The sequence below is a fragment of the Stegostoma tigrinum genome, chromosome 14, assembly GCF_030684315.1.
Source record: "Stegostoma tigrinum isolate sSteTig4 chromosome 14, sSteTig4.hap1, whole genome shotgun sequence".
Taxonomy (NCBI): domain Eukaryota; kingdom Metazoa; phylum Chordata; class Chondrichthyes; order Orectolobiformes; family Stegostomatidae; genus Stegostoma; species Stegostoma tigrinum.
In genome coordinates this window covers 7,062,329-7,087,850 of record NC_081367.1, presented here as the reverse complement: position 1 = coordinate 7,087,850, position 25,522 = coordinate 7,062,329, and the positions used below count along the sequence as shown (strand labels likewise).

Here is a 25,522-nt window from a genome sequence, read left to right as displayed (position 1 = left end):
GGAAGTGGTGGATGCAGGTATAATTACAAAGTTTAAAAGACATTTGGATAAGTTTCTGAATAAGAAAGGTTTGGAGGGATATGTCCAAGCAGAAAGGGTCCAGTATATAACTGGGACAAGGATCGTTTCATGTACCCCATAGAGAGGTAGGCATAACAGGGTGCCCTTAGCCACTCTTTTGACTTGGCAGAAGTGAGATGAATCAAAAGGAGAAATTGTTCAGTGAGAGAACAAGTTCGCCCAGGTGGAGGAGAGTGGTGGTGGATGGGGATCGTTTAGACCTCTGGTCAAGAAGGAAGCCAAGAGCTCTCAGATTATCCTGGTGGGGAATGGAAGTATAGAGGGATTGGACATCCATGACTGAACAGGAAGCAGTTAGGGCCAGGAAACTGGAAATGAACAATATGGAGGGGGACATCAGAGGATCGCCGGACATAGGGCGGCAGGATCTGGACAAGTGAACAGAGGACAGAGCCAAGGTAGCAGGAAATGAGCTCGGTGAGGCAGGAACAGGCGGATCTGATGGGCAGCCTGGTTTGTGGATTTTGGGAAGGAGGTAGAAGCGAGCTGTCCAGGTTTGGGAGGCTGCCAGGCTGGAAGCAGTTGGGGGAAGATCTCTGAAGGTAATGACATTGATGACAGTCCTGGAAGCAATGGATTGACGTTCAGATGAAGCGTGATGTGGGGAGGGGGGGGGAGGCGTTAGAAAGAAGTGTCTGAGAGCAGACTTTGAGCCTCCGAAAGGTAAAGATCGGTGTGTCAGACTGCAACAGCATCATCTATGTTGGCCGGTTTGATAACAAAGTTAGGGCTGGACCTAAAAGAGTGAAGTGCGGAAATTTCAGAAGGGGACAGGCTGGAGTGGGTGAGAGTAGAGAAATTGAGATGGCTGATGTCACATCAGCAGTTTTCAATGAGGTGATCGAGGGCTAGTAAGAGGACCTGGAGAAGGGGACCATTGGACGGGGATCACTGGAGGTGGGTGAGGGATCAGTGGAATCGTGGGGGAGAGGGTTGGTGGGACAGGGAATTCTGCCCGGACAAGGAAGCATGGAGACAGAGAAAAACACTTCAACATCATGATGAGCCCTAAATTCATTAAGGTGGGGGCATGAGGGTGTGAAGCTGAGTCCTTTGCCCAGGGCGGTATGTTTCTTCACGTGGAGTTGACCACCACTGTGTAATCCATCATCTCACAAGACAGAAGGCTGATCCAATCACATCCTTAGCTCTACCTGTCGCCTCTCTCAGAGAGAGGAAGGTCAAGAGGTATGGGGTGAACACGCAGCAAGGGCTGGAGTTGGGGACAGTGCCTCAGATTGACGGATAGTGACAGCACCCGAGAGCTGGGGTGCTGAGGGTCAGTCCGTAGTACGGACGTTGGTGGCCATAGGTTTGATGTCTGTAAGGAAGAGAAACAAAGTATTTTGTTGGGGCAACAGATGAGGCGAAGGATGAAGTGAGGCTTGGTGGTGGGGGGGAGGGGGGCGCATCTTCGAGAGAGGGTGAGTTGATGTTGCTGCAGACAGGTGTGTAGAGTGCACCTATGCTGGCTCATGGTGTTGATCGTGGATCAGGATCCAGCGGGAATAGCAGCCCGAGGAACATTCTATGTACCTGGAGACACTTGTAATCCTGGGAGGACTCGAAACATGAAGGGTGAATTTGTTGTCTTCAGTACAAATCGCAGCATCTGCGGTAATTTGTTCGTACAATGAGTGTTACCTGCGCCCAGGTAACTCTAAAGCTGTCTTGGTTTACACTTCCAATATTGTTGTCCCGCGTCAATCCAGGCCAGAGGGGCCCTTTTGATTGGAACACCATTCACCATCCCCATCCCCAACACACACGGCAGCAATGTGCTCATCCACCAGGTGGACTACAGCAACTCATTTCGGTTCCTTCAGCGCCAGCTTCTAAACCTGAAGCCACGACCATCCAGACACATGGCAACAACACTGGCACAAAATTCCTCCCTGATCCACGCACCATCCTGACACTTCCCTTCCTTTCCTTGACCTCTCTGTCCCCCACTTCAGGAAAACAAACTGTCCACTGCCATCCACTACAAAGCCACTGATTCCCATAGCTACCTTCACCACTGCTCTTCACACGCTACACCCTGCAAGGGCTCCAACCCGTTCTCCCAGTTCCTTCGCCTACATCGCATCTGTTGGGATGGTGCCACCATCAAAAGCAGCACTGCTGACACGGCTTCATTCTCCATAACCATGGTTACTCACCCACTGTGGTTGACAGGGCCCTCAACACATCTGACCTATCACCTGTGCTTCCGCCCTTGCCCCCTTCCCATCACTCACAACTACGTCATTGGGTCTCCCTTGTCCTCACTTTGCATCCCACTAGCCTCCACATTCAAAGGATCATTCTCTGCCATTTCAGACAACTCCAGCAGAACGCCACCACCAAACACATCTTCCCCTCACTCTCCCTGTGTGCATTTCACAGGGATCGTTCCCTCTGGCCACCCTAATCCATTCCACACCTACCGACACCACCCTCCCTTCCCATGTAACTGCAGAAGGTGCAACGCTTGCCTCTTCACCTCCTCCATGCTCACCATACGAAGGCTAAACAGTCTTGGCGGGTGAAGCAGAATTTCACCTGTACCTCCTCTAATTTTGTGTGTTGTATTCGCTGCACCCAATGTGCCCTACCCTACATTGGAGAAACCAAACACGGAATGGGTGCCCGCTTTGCAGAACACGTTCTGTCTGTGTTCAAACAGGACCCTGGCCTGCTCGTAGTTGGTCATTTTAACACAGTGTCCTGCTCACATGCACACTTGTCTGTCCTCGGCATGCTGCAGTGTTCCAGTGAACCACAGTGCAAACAGGAGGAATAACATCTCATCTTCAGACGAAAGAGATAACACAGTGTGGAACACAGGCAGCATGGGAGGAGCAGGAAAGTTGACGTTTCCGATCGGTACCCTTCTTCAGAAATGGGCACTTTATAGCCTTCTGGACTTAATATTGAGTTCAACTTCTTCAAATTGTGAACCAACTCCCATTTCTTCCCTTTTTTTAAAGCTTTACTTGTCACATTCTCTGTCACAATGCCCTCTCTCCCCTCCCTACACTCCAGTGGGACTGTCTGTTCTTTCCAGTCTGGCAATTAGACACATCATTGCTCTGCCATTCTCACATGCCGATCACTTGCTCTACACCATCAACATCTTTTCTCCACTAGCACTCTGCACCCACTACCGCCACACTCCCACCACTTACCGTGCTCCTCCACACCCCCAACTACTGCATAAATATGTCCCCTCCACACTTCATATCAGCTCTGATGAAGAGTCATGTAGACCCAAAACATTAGCTTGTTCTCTCTCCACGGATGCTGCCCGAGCCGCTGTTTTCAGTACAGCTTCCAGTAATTTGCTCCTCCATCCTGACTATTTGGAAATATATCGCGTTTCTTTCACTTCATTGGGTCAAGCTCTTGAAACTCCCTCTCTGACCATGCTATGGGGGTTTTTGTGAGGGGGGGGGTCCCAACACACCAAAGGCTGCTGTGATTCAAGAAGGCAGCTCACCATCATCTTTTCCAGGGCCATTGGGGATGGGCAATCTGCACTGACCTGATTTGTGGATGAAGGCAGCACCTTTGCTTGCAGAAGTGAAACAACCCAAAGCCATCTCACTCAAAAAAACACCACACTGCCCTCACTGATTCTGTGAAACAGCCTTTGCTGCTTATCAGTGGGAACCAGGAGGTTCCAGCCTCTGAGGAGATATTGAGATTAGATAAAAGGATTGCCTCTTTTGTTTATGTGCCAGACAATGCAAACATTTCAGGAAGGGTGTCAAACAGGTGTGTGTGGTTTCTCAATGCGTCACGGTCAAGCGAATATTAATCACTCTCTGGCCAGGGAGTGTCAGAGCTGTGGACACCTACCTGTGTATGGCTCAAAGGTACTTGCTTGTTTGTTATTGTACAGAGGCCTGAGGGAAATCAGTCAGTGACCAGGACAGAGTGAGACACAAGGTAAGCTCTTGTATTAGTTAATTAATTAATATGTTAACACAATTAATTGGACAGAGAGGAAGTGTCTGTAATGGGACCATGCACAGAGAAACAGGATGTTTCCAATCTGATATGAAGGGGTGTGTAGAGTGAATGAGCTGGTGGTAGCTGTTACTCAGTGAGCGCTGGGATTTTGTTATCAATAAATGTTCAGTTTGCCTCATTTTCTCCCGTGCGAAGGTCATTAAAAGCCTCATTCATCAGAACATCTGAATAATACACTTTCCAAATATGGGTGACTGACTACACAATTCTTCCTGATGTGACCTTCAGTTCGAGAGGAAACATTAATCACATGTAGGATCTGTAGCAGCCTGAAAGCCAGCATAAACAGAACAGGCCGAAGGGCCCCTTTCTCTAACGTATTTCGCCAATTCTACGATGAACTCATACTTGAAACGGAGGCTTGTCAGAAATGAATAGAGAATGGCTTGCTCTCACAGCTAATAAACAGACTGGCAAGTGTGGCACTGGGTCATTTCAAACCTGGGAGACTTCAGGCCTGAGCTAAGTTACAAGACCTCAGTTGGGACAATAACCAGAATTTTCTCCAGGCTGCCAAGAGCCAGGCGGAGTGGAAGGAGGGTGGATAGAGAGAATATAAAAAGGATACTTGGCCACGGTTCCTGATCCTCCCCCTGTCAGATTTACTTCCAGCAAGGTGAGGACATTAAGTAACTCAGTGATAACATCTTGTCCTCAAACAACAGCCAAATACTCCGAATTTAGGGTCGCAAATGAAGCATAGGTCAGGTTAATGTGGAGTGTTCTTCCTGTGTTACCCACTGATAGTCCCAAAGCACCCAAGACAAAGGCATCGATCAGCTGGAAGCTCTCCTGATGTAAAGCCGTGGTTAGGTGGTACAACAGGGATGAATATGCCAGTAGAAGAGTGGAACAGGTTGTCAGAGAGGGTCAACTCCACACTGCCAAGCAATCTCTGTGGACCCTAAGAGCTACAGACAGGGGGATAAATAGGTCTATCCACAAATGTCCCAGTAATCCATGGCAAACAAGGCAATGGCTGGGAGGACGACACAGGGGAGGGATGGGAAGGAGACCGATTATGATATTGGGGGCGGCAAGATGGGGCTGTCAATGAGTATGCGAGTATGAATGGAATGAATAGCATTTCTTTCAAGTTGTGTTTATCGACTGAGCAGTTCATTTTGAATTTTAACTCAGGAAATGAAATGCACAGAACAGGGACATAATGCACGGATGAATAAATGGTCAATAGGGTCAGCAGTTAGACAGGGACACCAAAACAAGACAGAGTTCTGAGCAGGATATGGTTACTGTGAATGTCCCAACATAATATGGAAGACAGTACAGGGACAGTAGAGTTTGAGGCTAAATAGCATTTTCTCGTTTCATTTCCAGGGATACATTTTAACCTTCAGTTGATGGTGTCATAGGGACAGAATCAAATTAACCTCCCATTGTACACATGCCCAACGTCCCATAGAGTGAGCGGTGGAGAATCATCCAAGGTGTTGAATTGGTTATTGTGTCCACAAGGGTCACTAACCCCATTTCATCCAGTGATCTCCCCCTCCACGATGCTCAGAGGCTCCCAACTGCACGCAGCTCGTTTCTAACTCCTTCCCAAGATCCACAAACAGGACTGTCCGAGCGGACCCATTGTTTCTGCCCACTCCTGCCCCACAGAACTATTCTCTTCCTACCTTGATGCTAGTTTTTGTCTCCCCTTCTCCAGTCCCTTCCCACTTCCATCCATGATTCCTCCGAAGCATTGTGTCAATTTTAGAATGTCCAGTTGCGGGCTCCATCTGTCTCCTCTTTACTATGGATGTACACTCCCCTTACAAGCATGTCCCCCATCAGGATGATCTCACGGCTCTCTACTTTTCCTGGAACAAAAGCTTGAATCTTCCCAGCCACCACCAGCCTGAGCTCATCCTAATTCTGAACAACTTCACTTTTAACTCCTCTCATTTTCTAATGGTCAGAGGGCTGGCCATGGGTACCCATGTAAGACCCAGTTATGCCTGTCTCTCTGTTGGGTGCGTAGAACACTTCTTGTTCCAGTCCCACTCCAGCCCCCACCCGTAACTCTTTCTCTGATAATGCAATAATTTCATTGATGATCCCTTCCTCTCTCATCCAGAACTGGAAAAGTTTATCAATTTCACTTCCAATTTCCATGCCATTCTTACCTTTAATTGGTCTATTTCTGACTCCTTGCTTCCCTTCCTTGACAATCTCTGTTTCAATTTCTAGGGAGACACTCGCCACCAATATCCACTACAAACTAACCAACTCCCACAGTTACTTTGACTACACGTCCTCACACCTTGCCTCCTGTAAAGACCACATTCCATTCTCTTAGTTCCTCCATCTCTGTCGCATATGTTCAGATGAGGCCAACTTCAACAAGGGATTCTCTGAAATGTCCATCTTCTTCCTCAACCAAGGATTCCCCAGCTCCGTTGTCAACAGGGCCCACAACTGGGTCCGACCCCTCTCCCGCATTTCCACCCTCATCCCGTCTCTTCCCTCCCTCAAGAGCGATAGGGGCCCCTTGGCCTCATTCGCCATCCCACCAGCATCTATATCCAGAAGATCATTAGCTGCCATTTCCGCCACCTCCAGCGAGATGTCACCACCACCGGACAAATATTCCCTTCCCCTCCCTTGTTAGCCCTCTTCAAGGACCTTTCCCTCCGGGATATCTGGAACCTCTCCTCCTTCACTCCCAACATCCCCCCACCACAGCCCCATGGTACCTTCCCCTGCAACCACAGAAGGTGTAACACCTGTCCATTCACCTCGCTCCCCCCCCCAACACCTCCACAGTGTCCAATGGTCCATGTCTGTTTTCCTGGCAAAGCAGCCCTTTACCTGCACTTCACACAATCTAATCTACTGCATTTGCTGCTCATATTTTGGTCTCCTCTATACTGAGAAAATGAAGCGTAGACTGGGTGAGCTTCATAGAACACCTACATTCTGCTCACGAGAAAAGACCCTGAGCTTCCAGCTGCCTGATACTACAACACACCAGGCTCAGGCTTGCTGCGGTGTTCCAGTGAAGCTGCAAGAACAATGCCTTATTTTCCGCTTGGAACTCTACAGCCTTCTGGATTCATTATTGAGCTCAACAATTTTATACCTTCCCCCATGTCCTTACCCAAACCCCACCCACCAAGCCTTGTTATCATATGGCCTGCTATTACACACAATCCACTGTTAGCCTTTAATAGTCCCCATTTGTAGCTATTCATTCTCCCGAGCTGATTATTATCCACTCCTTAGTCTGTCCCTCTGTCCTTCTCTCTCTTTGGGCTCTATCTCCAACTATTATTTACTCCTTACCATCCCCTATCCCCGTCCTACATCCTGCATAAAAAGCAACCTTTCCTGACTACCATCACTCACAAAGTAGAGTCACTAGACCCCAAAAATCAACTCGGACTTCTCTCCACTGACGCTGCCAGACCCGCTGAGATTTCCCAGCAACTTCTGTTTTTGTTTCTGATTTCCAGCTTCCGCATTTCTTTCGGTCCTTTAACGTGGAATTGATAGCCCATCTGACACCACCGCACGTTGACATCATCGGCCGAAGGTAAATTCTCGCCAGACCATATGGAACAAACAGTTAACCTGCTTCTTGTTACGACAGTCAAAGTAAAAGTTCACATCATGACTGTCTCTAGAGATTGTCCAGATTTGTAGGTGCAGAACAGTGAGAGAGCATACTGACAACACGGGGAAGGTACTGGGGGGACGCAAAAATCCTCGGGACAACTATTCCATATCTTCCAGGCACCATTTCCCATGAGAAAGATGCTGCCAATTTAAGGGTTGAAACATTGACACAGACCCATTAGTGATTACTTTTAGAGGAACGGTGGCCTAATAATAAAAGTCAATGGGCGAGCAATCCAGGGCCCCAAACTGTAGGACATGGGCTCCAATCTCACCATTTGCAGCCGGTGCCATTTCAATGTAATACATTAACAAGTCAGGGTAGAAGGATAGTAGGAACTGCAGATGATGGAGATTCTGAGACAACAAGGTGTAGAGCTGGATGAACACAGCAGGCCAAGCAGCATCAGAGAAGCAGGAAAGCTGACCCTTCTTCAGGAAAAAAAAGAAGGTTCCAGACTCAAAACATCAGCTTTCCTGGTCCTCTGATGCTGCTTGGCCTGCTGTGTTCATCCAGCTGTACAGCTTGTTATCTCAGGGTACAAGGATAGTCTCAATAATAGTGACCGTGAAAGCGATCGTCGATTGTTGTAATAACCCATCAGTTCGCTCGGATCTTTATCTGGTCTGGCCCATATGTGACGTCAGGCGACAGAGCGCTGAATTGTCTCCTAACTACTTCCTGAAATGGCTGTAACAGGCCACTCAGCACAAGGCCAATAAAAAGACAGGCTACAAAGGCTGTCCTTGCCAGCAACACCCACTTCCCATGAAATAATTAATTTAAAAAGCACAGACATACCACTAGCAGCGAAGAGTCACCGGCCAATTGCGCAAGGCTTCTAAAAGGTACTTTCAAAGCATGTGAAGCAGTAATGAAAGGTGCTGAAGAAGCGATCTGTTTATTCTGTTTCACACAATCGGGGAACAAAATACAATTTGGAATGATGATAACAGTAAATGCAGTGACTGCCGAAGAGAGCCACATTCAAAGGAAATGCTGCTTATAAAGGAGACGCTAATAGCACAGGGATCGTTCTCTCCCCTGTACTCCCTTACACTGCAACCCCTCATTGAGATCAAAGAATGTGCTCGATTCAAAAGATTTATAGATAAAACACACAATCAACAGCAAATTCTCCATTCCCCATCAAACACAACACAGTCCAAACAGAGGGCAATAGACTCAGTTCATAACACAGAGAGGTTCAAATCTGTTAATCCCTTTAAACGAGGTCACGTGGAGATCATGCATGGGCTATCAAATCAGATTTACAGTCTGTGTGTTCCTTCCTTCACATTTTGACTATACTGTGCTGTATAACCTTGCAAGTTTATTCTCTGCAATACATGTTCGTAGAATCCCGACAGTGTGAAAATAGGCCATTCAGTACATCAAGTCCACACCGACCCTTCAAAGAGCATCCCACCCAGACCCAACCCATCTCCTTAAACCCTCTGATGAAGGGTCTAGGCCCGAAATGTCAGCTTTTGTGCTCCTGAGATGCTGCTTGGCCTGCTGTGCTCATCCAGCTTCACACTTTGTTATCTCCATCTCCTTAAACCCTGTATTTCCCATGGGCCAGTCCAACTAGTCTGCACATCCCTAGACACTCCGGGAAATTTAGCATGGTCAATCCACCTACCCTGCACATCTGTGGATTGCGGGACGAAACCCACACAGAGAGTCGCCCGAGAGTGGAATTGAACCTGGGTCCCTGGCGCTGTGAGGCAGCAGCGCTAACCACTGAGCCACTGTGACACCCCAACTGTTGTTGTGCGATGACTGATAAAGTTGAGAAACAGTACTAGGAGATTGGGCCTACCATGGCTGCTGTGTTGCGATAAGATATTACAACGTCCCAGAATCTCAGGTCATGGGCGCGAATTTTACTGCTCTCCCTGCCTGCAGAGGGCACAGATACACAGGCACAAACACTGGCTGCATGCCAGGCTCTGAAATGAGTGGAGACAGCCCTCACTGATGTGGGGTCTCAGGGCTAAGAGGCTGCGTTTCAGTGAAATTGGAGCCGAACGCATCTGCGATGCCTTGCATGATCAAACAGCCTGCCGGCACGCACGTTGGTTGGGGTCGACTAGCCAAGGGAAGCTGGCAATGTGAAATTTGTTCTTATGTTGGAGTATTGCCATCAGTGGAGCCCAGTGAGGGGGTGAGGGAGACAGTCGGGTTCTGTAAGTAAGGAGGCTTAACAAGGTCCTGTCAGCTGATTCCAATATTGTGAGGCATTCTTCTTAAAACATGCTCAACAATTGTCACTTTTCTTGAACACACAATTATCAAGCTTGGCTTTTTACACAAAACCCACATTCTGTAAATGACAGGGCTGCAGGGGTTGGGGGGTGGCGGTTGATTCATGACCTTTTAAACATTCCATTTTGATTTTTTTTAAACATAAAGCGAAAGCCCCCCAACCCCCCAAAACCAGTCCTTTTTTTTTGGTTGAAAGTTAATGCTGAGCATGCAGGTAGTTCTCGCTACCAACCTGCCCCTCTGCTGGCAGATGAGCTCCAGACACTGGTTCCCTGAGACACAGACGGATCGGCACTTTCCCTTGGCACCACCGCTGGCTTTGAGGTCGCTGCTTTCGCGACAAACTCTTCGGAGAGCTCCTCGATCGACGAGATGTCCAGGTCACTCTCATCATCATCATCATCGGACAGCTGGCAAAAGAAAGTGGGGACAGTTTGACTACGGGGAGCTGCACGAGAAAGCTGGCATGGGGAGAACGAGCACGGCACGAAATATAATGAAAGCGTGCGGGCGGTCTGCATGGGAACGGGTGAGTGAGTGACTGGACTTAATTTTTAAGATATTTGCCAAGCTGGGAGGTTTGATAGCAGACATTTCATCCCTTTTTACAAGGTGACATCCTCAGCGCTGTGGAGTCTCCTGTGAAGCACAGTTATCTTGAAGACAAAATCTTTTTGGAGATCTCCTCAATCAATGAGACGTCCTGGTCTCTTGAAGACAACAGCGCATCACAGGAGGCTCCACAACACTGAGGGTGTCACCTAGCAAGGGGATGAAACATCTGCTATCAAACCTCCCAACATCAACATCTACAACCAGCACCCGAGCTACAAACCTTCACTCAAGCCCTGGCTTAATTTTTGTTTGGATGAGGGCGCCACTAGCTAGGCCAGTATTTATTACCCAGAAGGCAGGTGAGAGTCAACCACGTTGCTGAGGGTCTGGAGTCACATGTAGCCAGATCAGGTAAGGGATGGCAGCTTCCTTCCCTAAAGGGCATTAGTGAGCCAGATGGGTTTTTTCCTGAAAATAAACACTGGGTTCACAGTCATCATTACATTCCTAACTCTAGAATTTTATTGAAATCAAATTCCACCATCTGCCGTGGCGAGATTCAAGCCTGCGTCCCCGCAACATTACCTGGGTCTCGGGATTACCCATCCAGCGATAACACAACTAGGCCATTGCTTCCCCTGATGATCACATGTGCTGGGATACAGTGAAATGTATTGTTTTGCGTGCTATCTAGGCACGGTAATAGAAGAGAATGCAGAACACAGTGTTACTGCTACAGTGAAGGTGCAGTGAAAGATCAGCTCTAATATATCAGAGGTCTGTTTGCAAGTCTGTTAACAACAGGGAAGAAGCTGTTCTTGAATCTGTCAGTACGTGTTCTCAAATTTATCTTGTGCCCAACGGAACAGGGTGGAAGGAACTGGGGTGGGAGGGGTCTTTGACAGTTTTGGCTGCTTTCCCGAGGCAGCGGGGAGTGTAGGCAACATGTGTTTGCGTGCATGAGCACACAAGTGATAGCGTGTAAGTGTAACAGTGAGCGAGCAAGTTCATGTCTGCATCTCTCCATGCTCTGGTAGCTTCCTGGCTCAAGCCTTCTGTGAGGTGGTCACACGAAGCCACAAGGGAGGAACGGAGGTCCAACCGGTGGGGTCCGAATAGACAAACGCTGCAGGAATTCCGTTTCACACTCCCCCCCCCAACCACCCTCAACCCCACTGCACCAAGGGTTTACAGTGAGGGTCACCAAATATTGAAGAGGCACAAGGCACTGTGTGGTTAAGGATTGGAGCAGAGGGTCCAGAATCAAATCCAAAAATGCAGCGTCCACAGGAGATCCAAACAACCAAGACATTTTCGTATTTGACAGCATGCGTTTGATAAGGTTTGCTGCTTCCTTGATGTCAGGTGTCACTGGATGGGATGTGAGGGGAGATTCAGGGGGATGAACAGGAAGAGTCAAAACTCATGGGCCATGTGAGAAAAAGCAATACTGGAAGGTAAAGTCACAAGAGAGTTTGCAGTCAGAGTTTTAGGGGCCAGGAGCTTTTTAAAACGAAGTTTATAATCCCTAGGTTACTGACGCTGGCGAGCTTAGGAACTCAGTTTAAAACCTGGTAATGCAGAGCCAAATGCACATACATGACACACACAGGACAACACCAGTATTCTCGGCATTGGAACAAACACAGAGAACAGAGAATACAACAGATCTGACAGCATCTGTGAACAGAGAAACCGAGTTTAATGTTTCGAGTCTGGTATGACCGTTCTGAAGCAGTTTCACCAGCAATCTGTGTGCTGGTCTCGGATTTCCAACATCTGCAGTACTTTGCCTTTATCTTGGGAACTGAGACCAATCCAGGGCCAAGAGGGGCCTGTTCAATGTCCTCAGGTGGAGGTTAAGTTGTGCTGTGGGAAGGGTTTGGAGAAATTTGTCAGGGTTTGGAGGGATGAAAGTCGCTGGGTATGTGCAGCAGGTTGAACATTGTTGAGAACAGGGTAGGCAGAGTTGTGGGATGGACAAACAGTGCAACAAAGTATCTCAGAAGTACTAGGAATCAGATCTATTCAGTCTCTAAAATGGTCCGGGGGTGTGCGCACATAACTGCACAGAGCATGATTCGTAATCTAAGCGAACTGCGAACATAGGTTGCACGAGACATTACAATATAATGGTGACAAGAGACCTGGCTCAAACAAGGAGAGGTTTGGAGTTTAATATTCCTGGCTGTGAGGTATTCGGGAATTGTAAGGAAGGGAAAAGTCAGCAATGACGGATGAAACCACGGGAAAGGAATGCTGCCACCAAGCAGAGACCAAAGACAGCGACCACTTGATTAGAATTAAGCAGCAGCCAGATTAACGATTACACTGCTGGATACTGAACACCATCAATGAACGAACAAGGTAGGGGGAATAAATCTACACGATTCAAGGTTGGTGTTGGTGGGGAGGGAGGAGATGAGGTGGGGGAGTTTCAGTTATCCATCTGTGATAGCAGCAATGTAAAGGGTAAAGGGGAGACAAGATTCCTGAAAACTGCGCACAAGAACTTTCTCAACAATGTGCTTGCAGCTCAATGAGGAAGAACACAAGGGGCTACTTTCATCAAACTGAAAAGGCACCTGGCCTAGAGCGACTGGAATCAAACACTGGCAAACACAACACTGACTGAGCAGTAGATGGTTCAAGGACAGAATCAGCATGTTGTCTTGAAGGCGATTTTTTTAAGTAGATCTGCTATTTAAAAAGAAAATAGCGAGTAAATTACAAGCACAATAATCAAGTCTCCGGGCGGCCTTTTTGGTGAGCTTCCTGCGTAGATATTTTCTTCCATTAATTCTATGGGTGTTGCCAGGATTTACTGCCCATTTCCAGTTCTCCTTGGATCCAGGAGTATGTGTTGGTTGCCAAATCCCAGCCAGGTACTCCACACCTTTCGAAGAGAGAAATGTACAGGGCAAATGGAAAAGGTGGGTGAGCGGGACTGAGTGAGTTGCCGGTGAAGGGAAGTGGCACAGAAAAGATGGGCCAAATAGTCGTTGCCGCGTGTAACTGTGTGTCTGTACACAAACATAGACAACACACATGGCTGAGATCCTTACTGGGAGCAGAAAAGACTCTTCTGTTCCTCTCAGTGACGGCTACCCCCTTTTATTTGACAATTAGCCCTCTCTAAAACATTTCGCCTACACATGTCAATCCCTTTGTTTTCTGCTTAAAAGTCTCACAACTCGGACTATTGAATGGGTGTGTACGGTAAATCGTTTTGTATAGGCAGGGAAACTTACAGAGCCCATACAGTCCCTGTTCCTACCCCAAACTCAGTAAGTGGAAAGCATTTGAATATCAGTGATCTTTCATGGGCTTCAAGTGGGGGAAGAAATCAACTTCCACCAATTAATGGCATCAATGGGGTCTTTACCTGCAACCTCTTGACGACGGTGCGGTTTTCAGGAGGGGCGCGAGGTGCAGTTTGTGCTGTGGGTACGAGTCGAACTCCACCGGTCGGCTTCTTGGCTGGCGAGCTGAGCTGCCTCTCCAGGCTCTTCGCCAGGCTTTGCACCTTGGTGCCTGCAGGGTCGAGAGGGGCGGACTCAAAGACAGAAGCAGCTCCAACGCCATCTCGGATGCTGCCATTACCAAAGCTACCACCGTTGGCACCAAACCCACCCATCTCTACCCCCACCAGCATCAACACGGTCACCGGCATCATCACCGTGCGGTTACGGTGCAGAACCAGGTCATTCAGCCCCATCGTGCCGACTCCTGTTCTATCACCTAATGCCTTGTCTCCACATCTCTGCACTCCATTACCTTCCAAATAATCCAACGTCTCAACTGAACCTTTGTTTCATTTCCAGACAGCGCAACCCATACCCCAACTACTCGCTGTGTGAAAAAGTCTTTTTCTCACAGTACCCCTTTGCTTCTTTTGCACATCATTTTTAATCTACGTCTCTCCGGCTCTTGTTCTTTTTACAAGTGGGGGCAGCTTCTCGCTGTCTACCTACTCTGTTCAGCCCGCTCGTGATTTTGGAAACCTCTATCCCCCCACCTCCCACCTTCTCTCCCAGCCAGAACAGCCCCAATTTCTTCGATCTATCCTCGGAGCTGAAGTCGTCATCAAAAACACTCTTCCCCAAAATTAAGAACACCCGAGGTGGGGCTTGAACTCACAATCCCTGGCTCAGGAGGCCAGGGCCTTACCCTTTAGGTCACTGGGGGCTGCACACAAACTCACATTTCTGAAGAAGGGTCCCGACCCATAACGTCAGCTTTCCTGCTCCTCTGGTGCTGCCTGGCCTGCTGTGTCCCTCCAGCTCCACACTGTGGTATCTCCGATTCCAACATCGGCAGTTCTTACTATCTCTCCCCAAAGTTAGGCCCAGAGTTGTCAATATCACTTGATTTTGTTGCTGCTACAATTGCAGAGTGTGGGAAGGGAGGAAAGTTGGCAGTGGGGGGTGCAGAAAGAGTGTCACCGGTCTGTGAAGGCCCTGCTAAGAATTCCCCACATCAAAAAATGCTCTGCCCCTTTGCTACCCAAGCACCTCCTCCCACTCAGGGCCCTTCTTGTCCACCCTTCCATACTGCTCAACTATTCGTCATGATCTTGGCTGATAGTCCAAACAAATAGCCTAACCCTGCTTTCTCCTCATAACCTTTGATAACATTCACCCCAAGTGCTATATCTGGTCACCTCTTGAATACGTTCTGAGGAAGGGTCACCAGACCCGAAACGTTAACTCTGTTTTCCCACAGATGCTGCCAGACCTGCTGAGTTTTTCCAGCAACTTTGTTTTTGTTCTTGATTTACAGCATCTGCAGTTCTTTTAGTTTTTATCTTGAATACATTTAAGTGTTTTGTCATCAACTACTTCCTGTAGTAATGAATTCCACACATTCACCACGCTTTGGGTGAAAAAATGTCTCCTTATCTCTACCCTAACTGGTCTACGCTGTATCCTCATACTGTGACCCCTGGCTCTGGACACACCCACCAACGGGAACATCCTCCCTGCATCTACCCTGTCCAATCCTATTAGAATTTAATAAGTTTCTATGAGATCCCCCCCATTCGTCTGAACTCCAGTGAAAACAAACCCAAACTATTCAAGATGACAAAGTGTGGAGCTGGATGAACACAGCAGGCCAAGCAGCATCTCAGGAGCACAAAAGCTGACGTTTCGGGCCTAGACCCTTCATCACAGAGCTCTCTCTGATGAAGGGTCTAGGCCTGAAACATCAGCTTTTGTGCTCCTGAGATGCTGCTTGGCCTGCTGTGTTCATCCAACTTCACACTTTGTTATCTTGGATTCTCCAGCATCTGCAGTTCCCATTGTCACCCAACCTATTCACTCTCTCCTCATACAACAACCCAGCCATCCCTGGAATCAGCCTGGTAAACCTTCGCTGCACTCCCTCGAGAGCAACAGCATCTTTCCTCAGAAAAGACGACCAAATCTGCACACAACATTCCATGTGTAACTTCACCAAAGGCCCTGTATAACCTCCTCGCTCTCAACTCCGGGGCCCTCTCTACCTCGCTTGCCACAGTCTTGGGAACTCTGCTGCTCAAGCAGAGCAACAAACTAAGGGGGTAATTGGGAGTGGGGAGTCAAACAGGAGCAGAGGGGAGGAGGTGGAGGTGGTGAGCTGATGAGCTGGGAGGGCATGACAATCAGGAGTTGGGCAAGGAGTTGGGCTGCCATGAGCATGCCTTGGTGGGCAGCAAGGACAGCCAGCAGGTGAGTGGGTGGGGGAGGGCAGAGCGAGCCATGGGAGGGGGCAGAGAGCGGGGGGAGGTGGGGGCAATGATCAGTGGGTGGGGGCAAAGAGTGGTTAGGAGGGACAGTGAACAGTGAGAGGTGGCAGAGATCGAAGTGCATGTTGCGTTGGGTTGGTCTGGAGGACCACAAGCACAGCTGGCAGTCAGTGGCTTGTACCTGGGAGAAGCAGCAAGTTAGGGGGGCAGTGCAGTTGGCAAGCAGATGGGTTAGTGCCAACAAGGGCAGTGTGGGAAGAACACTGAGGGCACACTGATCGCAGGGCAGAGGTTGTGGGAACACAACCCTGGCATCAGCTGCACCACATTTCCTGCTCCGGTGAGCAGGTGACAAGCCAATAGTCTGAAGTCAGCTTTCCCGTTGTCAAGTTCCCCACTCTCCTGGAGCTTTTCCGTGATCACCTAAGCAGGACTGGAATCTCTGAGCACCTTGCTAGGCCAGTTAGGAGCTGGAGTCACACTTGGCCTGTCAGGGTCCAACATATGACAAAGGAGGGGTTGGCCAATCAGCCCATTAGATTAGATTCCCCACAGTGTGGAAACAGGGCCTTCAGCCCAACAAGTCCACACCGCCCCCTTGAAGCATCCCACCCAGACCCATCCCCCTATAATCCACACACCCCTGAACACTATGGGCAATTTAGCACGGCCGATCCAACTAGCCTGAACATCTTAGGACTGTGGGAGGAAACCGGAGCACCAGGAGGAAACCCACGCAGACATGGGGAGAAGGTGCAAACTCTACTCAGACAGTCACCAGAGGCTGGGATCGAACCCAGGTCCCTGGCGCTGTGAGGCTGCAGTGCTAACCGCTGAGCCACCGTGCCACCCTATTCCACATCCCTCAACTCCCCAATATTTCTAAAATCTATCTATCTCCTCTTCATATAGGCAGTGATTTAGCCTCCACATTCTCTGCGGTAGAGAATTCCAACATTCACTGCACTCTAGGGTAAGAAATTCCTTCATGTTTCAGTTTAAGTGAGTGTCTCCTCATTCAGTAACCATGTCCCCAGGTTTGCGACTCCCCAACTTTGATCTTCTCAACATCTACTCTGTCAAGTATCCCTCAGAATGCTGTATGCTCAGAAAGGCAGGATGCCTTCCCTGTATACATTAATGAGCCAGTTGAGTTTTTATGACAAGCAGGTAGGTGTATTTCCATTTCCTGCAATGCTAGCTTTTTAATTCTCGTATTTTCTATGAACTGTATTCAAAGGGTCAAACTGTCGACAGGAGGATTCAAACTTGAGGTCTCTGGACTATTAGGCCACGAAGACCATCTCCATTGTCCTTGTGAGTGAGTGTTGGTCATGTCACATGCTCAACAAACGAGCCCTGACCACTGGGGGATCTCTGCACAAATTCCATAAACCACAGCCAGCCCTCACTAAAGCTACACACGTGTGGGCTGGTTCCGGTTCAGCATTCCAGGCAGACTTACAGCCGTAGAGCTGTACAGCACAGAAACACACCCTTCTGTCCAACTCGTCCATGCCAACCATCTATCCTAAATTTATCTGGTCCCACTTGCCAGCATTTGGCCCATTTGCCTCTAAACCTTCCCTATTCACGTACCCATCCAGATGCCCTTTAAATGTTGGAATGGTACTAGCCTCCACCACTTCCTCTGGCATCTCATTCCATACACGCACCAGCCTCTACATGTAAATGTTGCCCCTTTTCCGTCTCACCTGAAACTGATGCCCTCTAGCTTTGGACTCCCCTACCCTGGGGGGGAAAGACCTTGCCTATTCACCCTATCCATGCCCCTCATGATTTTATAAACATCTATCAGACTCTGATGCTCCAGGGAGTATGGCCCTAGCTTATTAGGCCTCTCTTCTGAGCTCAAACCCTCCAATCCCAGCAACATCCTCGTAAGATAACAAAGCTGGATGAACACAGCAGGCCAAGCAGCATCTCAGGAGCACAAAAGCTGACGTTTTGGGCCTAGACCCTTCATCAGAGAGCTCGTAAATCTTTTCTGCACCCTTTCAAGTTTAACAACATCTTTCCTATAGCAGGGAGGCCAGAATTGAACGCAGTATTCTGAAAGTAGCCTGTCCAGCTGTAACATGGCATCCCAACTCCTTTGCTGCACTGGTCAATAAAGGCAAACATACCAAGTGGCTTCTTCACCACCCTGTCTACCTGCAACTCCACTTTCAAGGAGCTATGCACCTGCACCCCTCGATCTCTTTGATCAACAACACTCCCCGGATCCCTAGAATTAAATATGTAAGTCCAACCATGATTTGCCTTACCAAAGTGCACCACCACACATTTATCTGAATTAACATGACGCCAGGGCGTTCACTACCAGTACCTGGTGGGGTATGGGCCACAGGAGCACCCCGGGCTGGGCTCAGCAGCTCCGTCGAGATATCGGTGTCTGACCAGTCGTCGTCATCGTCACTCAGGGTCGGCTGTCTCGGCAACGGGTTCGACTGGACAACACGGGCCTGGGCCCCATCCTTCACCCCCACGCTGGTGGCATAGGCACTGTCCACCACTGAGTCGTCACTGTCATCATCCGAGGAGAAAGGGGGAGTACTGGCAAGGCACCGTTGGTTGGGGGGGGGGGGGTTAGGGTAGAGGCAAGAAAACGAATTAGAATGACGAGCTGCTAAAGACACAGTTGGCATCACAGGACATTGCCACCACACATCTACTCTGGGCACAAGGAATCGACGTATTCCATAGAAATAAGGAGGAATAGGCCACTCAGTCTACTCCAGCGTTCAATATGACCATCCAACTCAATCATGTGTTCCCACGTTTTCCCATACCCTTCGATCGCTTTAATTCTAAGAACTATATCTAACCGTTACTTGGGGACATTCAGTGTTTCTGCTTAAGCTGTTTTCTGTGCCACTCTCTGGGTGGAGATGTTTCGCATCCTTAGCCTGCGATTTCCTTGGTTCTGTACTCCTCGGTGATCAGGGACATCCTTCCTGGATTCACACTGTCTAGTCCTGTCAGAATTTTAGAGGTTTTGATGCGGTGTCCACCGCCTGACCAATCCAGTCTCTCTTCACACATCAGTTCTGCCATCCCAAGGGGTCTATCCTACCACAGCATCTGACACGGCCGGCCTGATAACTCTGGACCTTAAATCCTGTGAAATGCAGTTCCGTTACCTCCCCGGGATGAGCAGACAACAAAGGACAAGGGCTCCACTCGTATTTATTCACTGAACAGTCAACAGGTTGGCTCCCAACGGTATTGGGCCAGTGTCCATCCAGGACAAGCCTGTGCCCACTACTGACTGCCCTGCTGTTCTTCAAATACTGCCCCAGGATCTATACATCCAACCTGAGAGCGTGGTTAAAAATCCACAGAACAACATGTCTGAGCGTGCGGCTCTCCCTCAATTCTAGACTGTCGGCCAGCCACACATGCGCCGGCGGCTTGAACGAGCCCACTGCTGCCAAATTCTTGACCAGCCAGAAAGTCAAAGGGGGCCCAAAACATTGACTCTGCTCTCTCCTCCACATGTTCTGCCAGACTCCAGTGGTGAGCTTCCCCAGTGGGGTCTGTTCTTGATTTGGACGGGTTTAGCTGGGAAAGTGGAGTTGGGGCCACAATCTCTGTACAGATTGGTGGGTCAGATTCAAGGGGTTGAATGGCCTGCTCCTCTTTCCAACTTGCACCTGCAAAAGGGTGCAGAGGGTGAAACTGCACTGAAAACGCTCTGAAGAATGAGCCCTGGACCGAACCCCACTCCAATAACAAAAAGCCAACTCCCCCCCCCAACGCCAATTCCACCATCCCACCCCCCCCACACACACACACACACACACTACCCCCCCCAAAACCATGTGACACAGCCTGGCAGGGAGGTTGTACCTGGCAATGGGTGCAATAGAGCGGGTAGGAGTGGTGGATCGATGCTGCACAGCTGGTTTGGGGACCTCGGTCTGTCGAGGCTTGGGGTCGATCACGCGGGATGGTTTCGACGTGACGGCATGTTGGCCCTTGATCTTGGTGGCCGTTTTCTGGGCTGCGTGTCTCCGAACTGGAACAAAAGGGAGCAGAGTGACTAAAGGCGCAGGAGCAGGTCATTTCAATTCCTCCAAAGCGGCTTTGGCATGCAGCCAGCTTCAGGTTGGCCCACACCTTATCCCGACTCCACCATGCCAAAACCCTCCTCCAACAAACACTACCTCATCTCAGTCTCATCAGACCTCCAGCATCCAGCTTTAACAGGAGGCTAGCTCCAAATGTCACCGAATCATGGACGTGTTATGGTACCCAAGGCTGTTTGGCCCATCGTGCCTGCACCAGCTCATTATAGGCGTGGTATTACCTCATGCCGATCTCCTGCTTTCTCCTCATATTATCTCTAACCAAACGCACATCCAATGAAGTTCTCCAGTGAATCTGCCTCCAACACACTTCCGGGCAGTATGTGCCACCCTGAAGTAAAACATGCACACATTTCCACTCTCTTTTCTTACGTTAAGCTGCTTCTTGCAGACATCGCCTCCTACTGATTTAGTCTCACTTTCCGGTGATGCCCTCTTGTTCTGAATTCTTCTCCCACTCACCGAGAAAATAGAGGAAACAGTTTCTCTCTGTCCCAAACAACACCTTTAATGATGTTAAACACCCCAGTCAGACTGGGTCATTCCATCCCATTCAGCCTTTCAATCATCCCATTGTCTTCCATAAGCAAGGGAACATAAATCTCATCTGTTTCACCTGCCCTCATAGTTTAACCCTTTCAGCCCCAGTGACATTTTGATCAATTTACTTTTCAAACTTTAAGAGACAAGTCCGAATTCCACCTCGCTCCTGGTCTGAAATGGGATTACCCTGAGGAGAAACTCATCCAGCTACCCTCTGAAGGGTGCATTCACGATTTTGTGACTGTCCAGAGAGTCTAAAGGTACCATGGCTAGTCAGGAAAGTGGAGTCGGAGCCACATGTGGATCATCCACGCTCTGACTGAATAGCAGCAGAGTGGCGGAATGGCCTGCCCCTCCTTCTAACTCGCGCAAATGGACATCATCACGGAAGCCAAAGTGATCCAACTTGTCCAAGGTTTTGCTGAATGAGAAAGCATGCTTCAGAGGCCGAGTGGCTTTCTGCTGCTCCTAAATAATAGATTGCAAGGGTCCGCCACCCTCTGTGTAAAGGGAAACCTCCCGATGTCTAACCCATGCCTCCGTTTGAGTAGCTTATACACATGAATCGTCATTTGTTGTCATCTCGTTAACTTGAATGATCTGTCCACACCAACACTGGTCTCTTCGTCTTTGTAAAAACCTCCACTACGTCCACATGAATTTTCCCATATTGGCAGGGATCGTTTAAAAAGAAAAGCACAATATCAAGTGGTAAGAGGGAACCACATTGCTGTGGGTCCGGAGTCACATGCAGTCCAGAGCGGGTAAGCACAGCAGATTTCTTCCCCAGAAGAACTTTAGTGAGCCAGACAGTTTTTCCTGACAGTCAGACATAACTGTAACGGTCACCGTTATGGAGATTAATTTTCAAGTCCAGATTTTATTCATTATATTTAAGTTTCACTGATTGCTGTGCTAGGATTTGAACCTGCGTCCCCACGAGCATTGGCCTGGGTTTCTGGATGAATTGCCCAGTGACTCTGGCGCTGTACCCAACATTTCCCCCCGACTGCTGAAACAGCAGGAGCTAGGAGAAAGCTAAAGGCGTTTCTGCTGTTCAGTCTGGAAGGTTCACTAGCCCCCCTCAGAAAAGTGGGGTAACCTGTACTGGGCTGAGAGTTCTGACATGTGGGGTCCAGCAGAGGGATCCCAGAGAGGAGACAGGGAGAGGGAGGGAAGGACTTAACTCCACTGAGGCAAACGTGCATCTCCTAGTGGTCATTCCATAAATGGGACAGCACCTTTCCTGAGATTTTTAGGTTGGGAATGGGATTTAATACGGATGACCCAGGCATGGTCATTTTATGAGCCAGCAGGAGGACGCCCAGAGTTATTGTGGAGAGTGAAAGGACGTGGGATGTGATTGTAATGTAACTGGGATGAGAGTAACTTCCCGGGAACAGAGGAGAGGTCGAGGGGCAGGAAAAGGCTGCGAAGCAGGTGGCACAGTGGTTAGCACTCACAACGCCAGAGACCTGGGTTCGGTTCCACCCTCGGGCGACTATCTGTATGGAGTTTGCACATTCTCCCCCTGATTTCCTCCCATAGTCCAAAAACGTGCAGGTTAGGTGGATCAGCTCTGAGAAATTGTCCACGGTGCTCGGGGATGCGCAGGCTCAATGGATGAGCCATGGGAAATGTGGGGATAGGGTAAGGGAGCTGGGAAGCTCTGCGGAGGGTTAGTGTGCGTTCGATGGGCCGAATGCCTTGCTTCCACACTGTGGTGATCCTATGAGATAGCTGCAGCAGCAATTCACGAGGAAAAAGGGCTTTTCTTGTGCAGAGGACATCACCGTATCTCACCATTACCTGATCGGGGTGGAGGGGAGCTGTAACCCTCACCGCGCTGTTTCTCTCTGACCTTCTCCACCACGACCTTTGCAAACCGCTTCCGAAGGCTAGCAAACTCGCCAAAACGCTTGGCCTTGCTCTCGCGCTGTTTGCCCACAGTCACATTCAGGCTCTTCAGTGTCTGGGCAGGAATTCCCTTCGAGCCCTGCAGCAGAAGCACCAGTTAGACCAGGTTCCTTGGCCCGCTGGAGGGAAGGCTGGCCAGAAGTGACCCCTCACCCTGTGCTACTGGCTCCTACTAAGATCACAGCTGATCTGGTTGAATTCTCCACTCTGCCCTCCTGCCTGCTCCTCGTTTCCTTTGACACATAAGGTACAGGTGCTAAAGCAGGCCATTCAGCCCATCAAGTCTGCTCCACCATTCAGCAAGATCTGACCTGATCTGAATACCCTCAACTCCATTTTCCTGTCTTTTCCCCATAACCCTCAAATCCCTTACAGGTTAAAAATCTGTCTGCCTCAGCCTCGATTGTCTTTAAAGACTTAGCCTCAACAGCTCTCTGCGGTAAAGAACTGCACAGATTCACCACCCTCCAACAGAAGGGATTCCTCCTCATCTTCATTTCCCTTTTGATCAAGAACCTGCTGGACACAGCCTTAATAAATTCCGACAGACGGCCTCCACTGTTTCTTTTTACCTTTATTCATCCAGGGATGAGAGTATCACTGACCAGGCAGCGTTTATTGCCCATCCCTAATTGCCCAGAGGGCAGTTAAGTGTCAACCACATTGCTGTGGGTCTGGAGTCACATGTAGGCCAGGCCAGGTAAGGATGGCAGTTTCCTTCCCTAAAGAACATTAGTGAGCCAGCTGGGTTTTTCCCTCTGACAATCGGCAATTATTTTGTGGTTATCTTTAGACTCTTAATTCCAGATATTTATTGTACTCAAATTCCACCACCTGCCTTGGCGGGATTCGAACCCTGGTCGCCAGAACATTATCCAAGTCTCTGGATTAACAGTCCAGAGATAATATCACTCGGCCATCGCCTCCCCGCAGGCAGAAGAGAATGCTACAGATTCACCAACAGGGAAAATGTTCTCCTTGCCTCTGTCTTAAAACCAAGCCTTTTCTTCTTGAAAACAAAATGCCCCTGGATCTCTGATCCCTGCCACACGAGGGATTTATTCTACCCTATCAAATCTCCTTAGGGTGTTGTGTGTGGAGTACTGTGTTCAGTTCTGGTTGCACTGTCATAGGAAGGATATTATTAGACTGAAAAGCATTCAGAAAGGGATTCACCAGGGTATTACCAGGAATGGAGGATTCGAGTCAAAAGGAGAGGCTGCATAGGCTGGGGCTTTTCTCATTGGAGCGTAGGAGTTTGAAAGATGACCTTACAGATGTTAATAGGGACACAGATAAGTCCTTGAATGGCAGGTGTCTTTTTCCTAGGGTGGTGGATTTCAAGACCAGAGGATACATTTTTAAGGTGATAGGAGAAAGATTTATAAAAGACATGAACGGCAAAATCTTTACACAGAAAGTGCTTGGTGTGTGGAATGAACTTCAGACGAAGTGGTGGATTCAGGTACATTTTCCACATTTAAGAGACACAAGTACATGCATAAGAAATGTTTGGTGGGGTATGGGCCAAGCGCAAACTGGTGGGATCAGTATAATTTGGGATTAGGGTCAGCACGGGCTGTTTGGGCCGAAGGGTCTGTTTCCATTATGTGTGGTTCTGTTTCTCTATGTTGAACTCCAACGGGTAAAGGCCCAAACCTTACCTCATCAGAAGGGCGCTTCATCCCAGGAATGAGTCAAGTGAACTTTTTCTGAACTGCTTCTAAGGCAGTTCTATCCTGTTTCAGATGTTCGTGTGTTCAAACCTTCCAGTTGGGTGGACACACCAACATCTACAACCAGCACCCAAGCTACAAATCTTCAACCCAAACACTGAATATCCTATTTCAAATCCAGAGACGGAAACTGTACAATGCACTCCAGGTATTGGTGTGCGCATACAATCCACATACATGTCACATACAGAGTGCCCATTCGCCACTCAACCTCTACCACCTCAAAGAGTAACAGTGGCCTGGGGACATCTGTAATGTCAAATCCCCTCCAAATCACACACCAAGCTGGCTTATCAACCTGAGGGAATAACCTTCAAAACACGAAGTGCAAGAAGCAAGTAGGACCATATGATAGCGGAGCAGAAATTAGGCCATTCGGCCCATCAAGTCTACTCTGCCATTCAATCATGGCTGATAAGTTCCTCAACCCCATTCTCCTGCTTTTTCCCGTAACCCTTGATCAACAACCTGTCCATCTCAATCTTAAATATACTCAATGGCCTGGCCTCCACAGCCTTCTGCGGCAGTGAGTTCCAATAGATTCTCAACCACTCTCTGGCTGAAGAAGTTTCTCCTCATATCTATTCTAAAAGGTCTTCCCTTTACTCTTAGGCTGTGCCCTCTGGTCCTAGTCTCTCCTACCAATGGAAGTGCCTTCCCAATTGCTCTGCCATTACTCTCAGGTGGCATCAAACGATGGCTTTGCCAGCTATGCCCACATCATGGGAGGTTGCTGCTGTCAATGATTTCTCCCTGGTTGTGCTGATGACTGGAGGGAGCGAGTATCATGCAACTTTTTAAGAAGCAAACGAACAGGAGAAAATGAAAAAGTGTACCTCCCGGACTATTCTCAGCACGCTGAGCCAGCAAAGGCCATCCAACTGGGAAGATCCTGATGCTGAGTGCTAACAGGCACTGAATGTGCTTACCACAG

General features: G+C 48.9%; 1 protein-coding gene across 4 annotated transcripts in view; it reads right to left on the bottom strand.

Annotated features, from left to right (window-relative positions):
- Positions 1–25,522, bottom strand: part of dzip1l (DAZ interacting zinc finger protein 1-like) — a 173,644-nt gene that overhangs the window by 94,944 nt on the left and 53,178 nt on the right. For all 4 annotated transcript variants that reach the window (XM_048542812.2, XM_059650968.1, XM_048542811.2 and 1 more), the window contains 5 exons: positions 22,745–22,931; positions 20,154–20,322; positions 18,631–18,857; positions 13,938–14,086; positions 10,230–10,407 (listed from right to left, as the gene is read on the bottom strand). In XM_048542812.2, the coding sequence (XP_048398769.2) occupies positions 10,230–10,407; positions 13,938–14,086; positions 18,631–18,857; positions 20,154–20,322; positions 22,745–22,931 (910 nt within the window). The remainder of the gene's footprint in view (positions 1–10,229; positions 10,408–13,937; positions 14,087–18,630; positions 18,858–20,153; positions 20,323–22,744; positions 22,932–25,522) is intronic.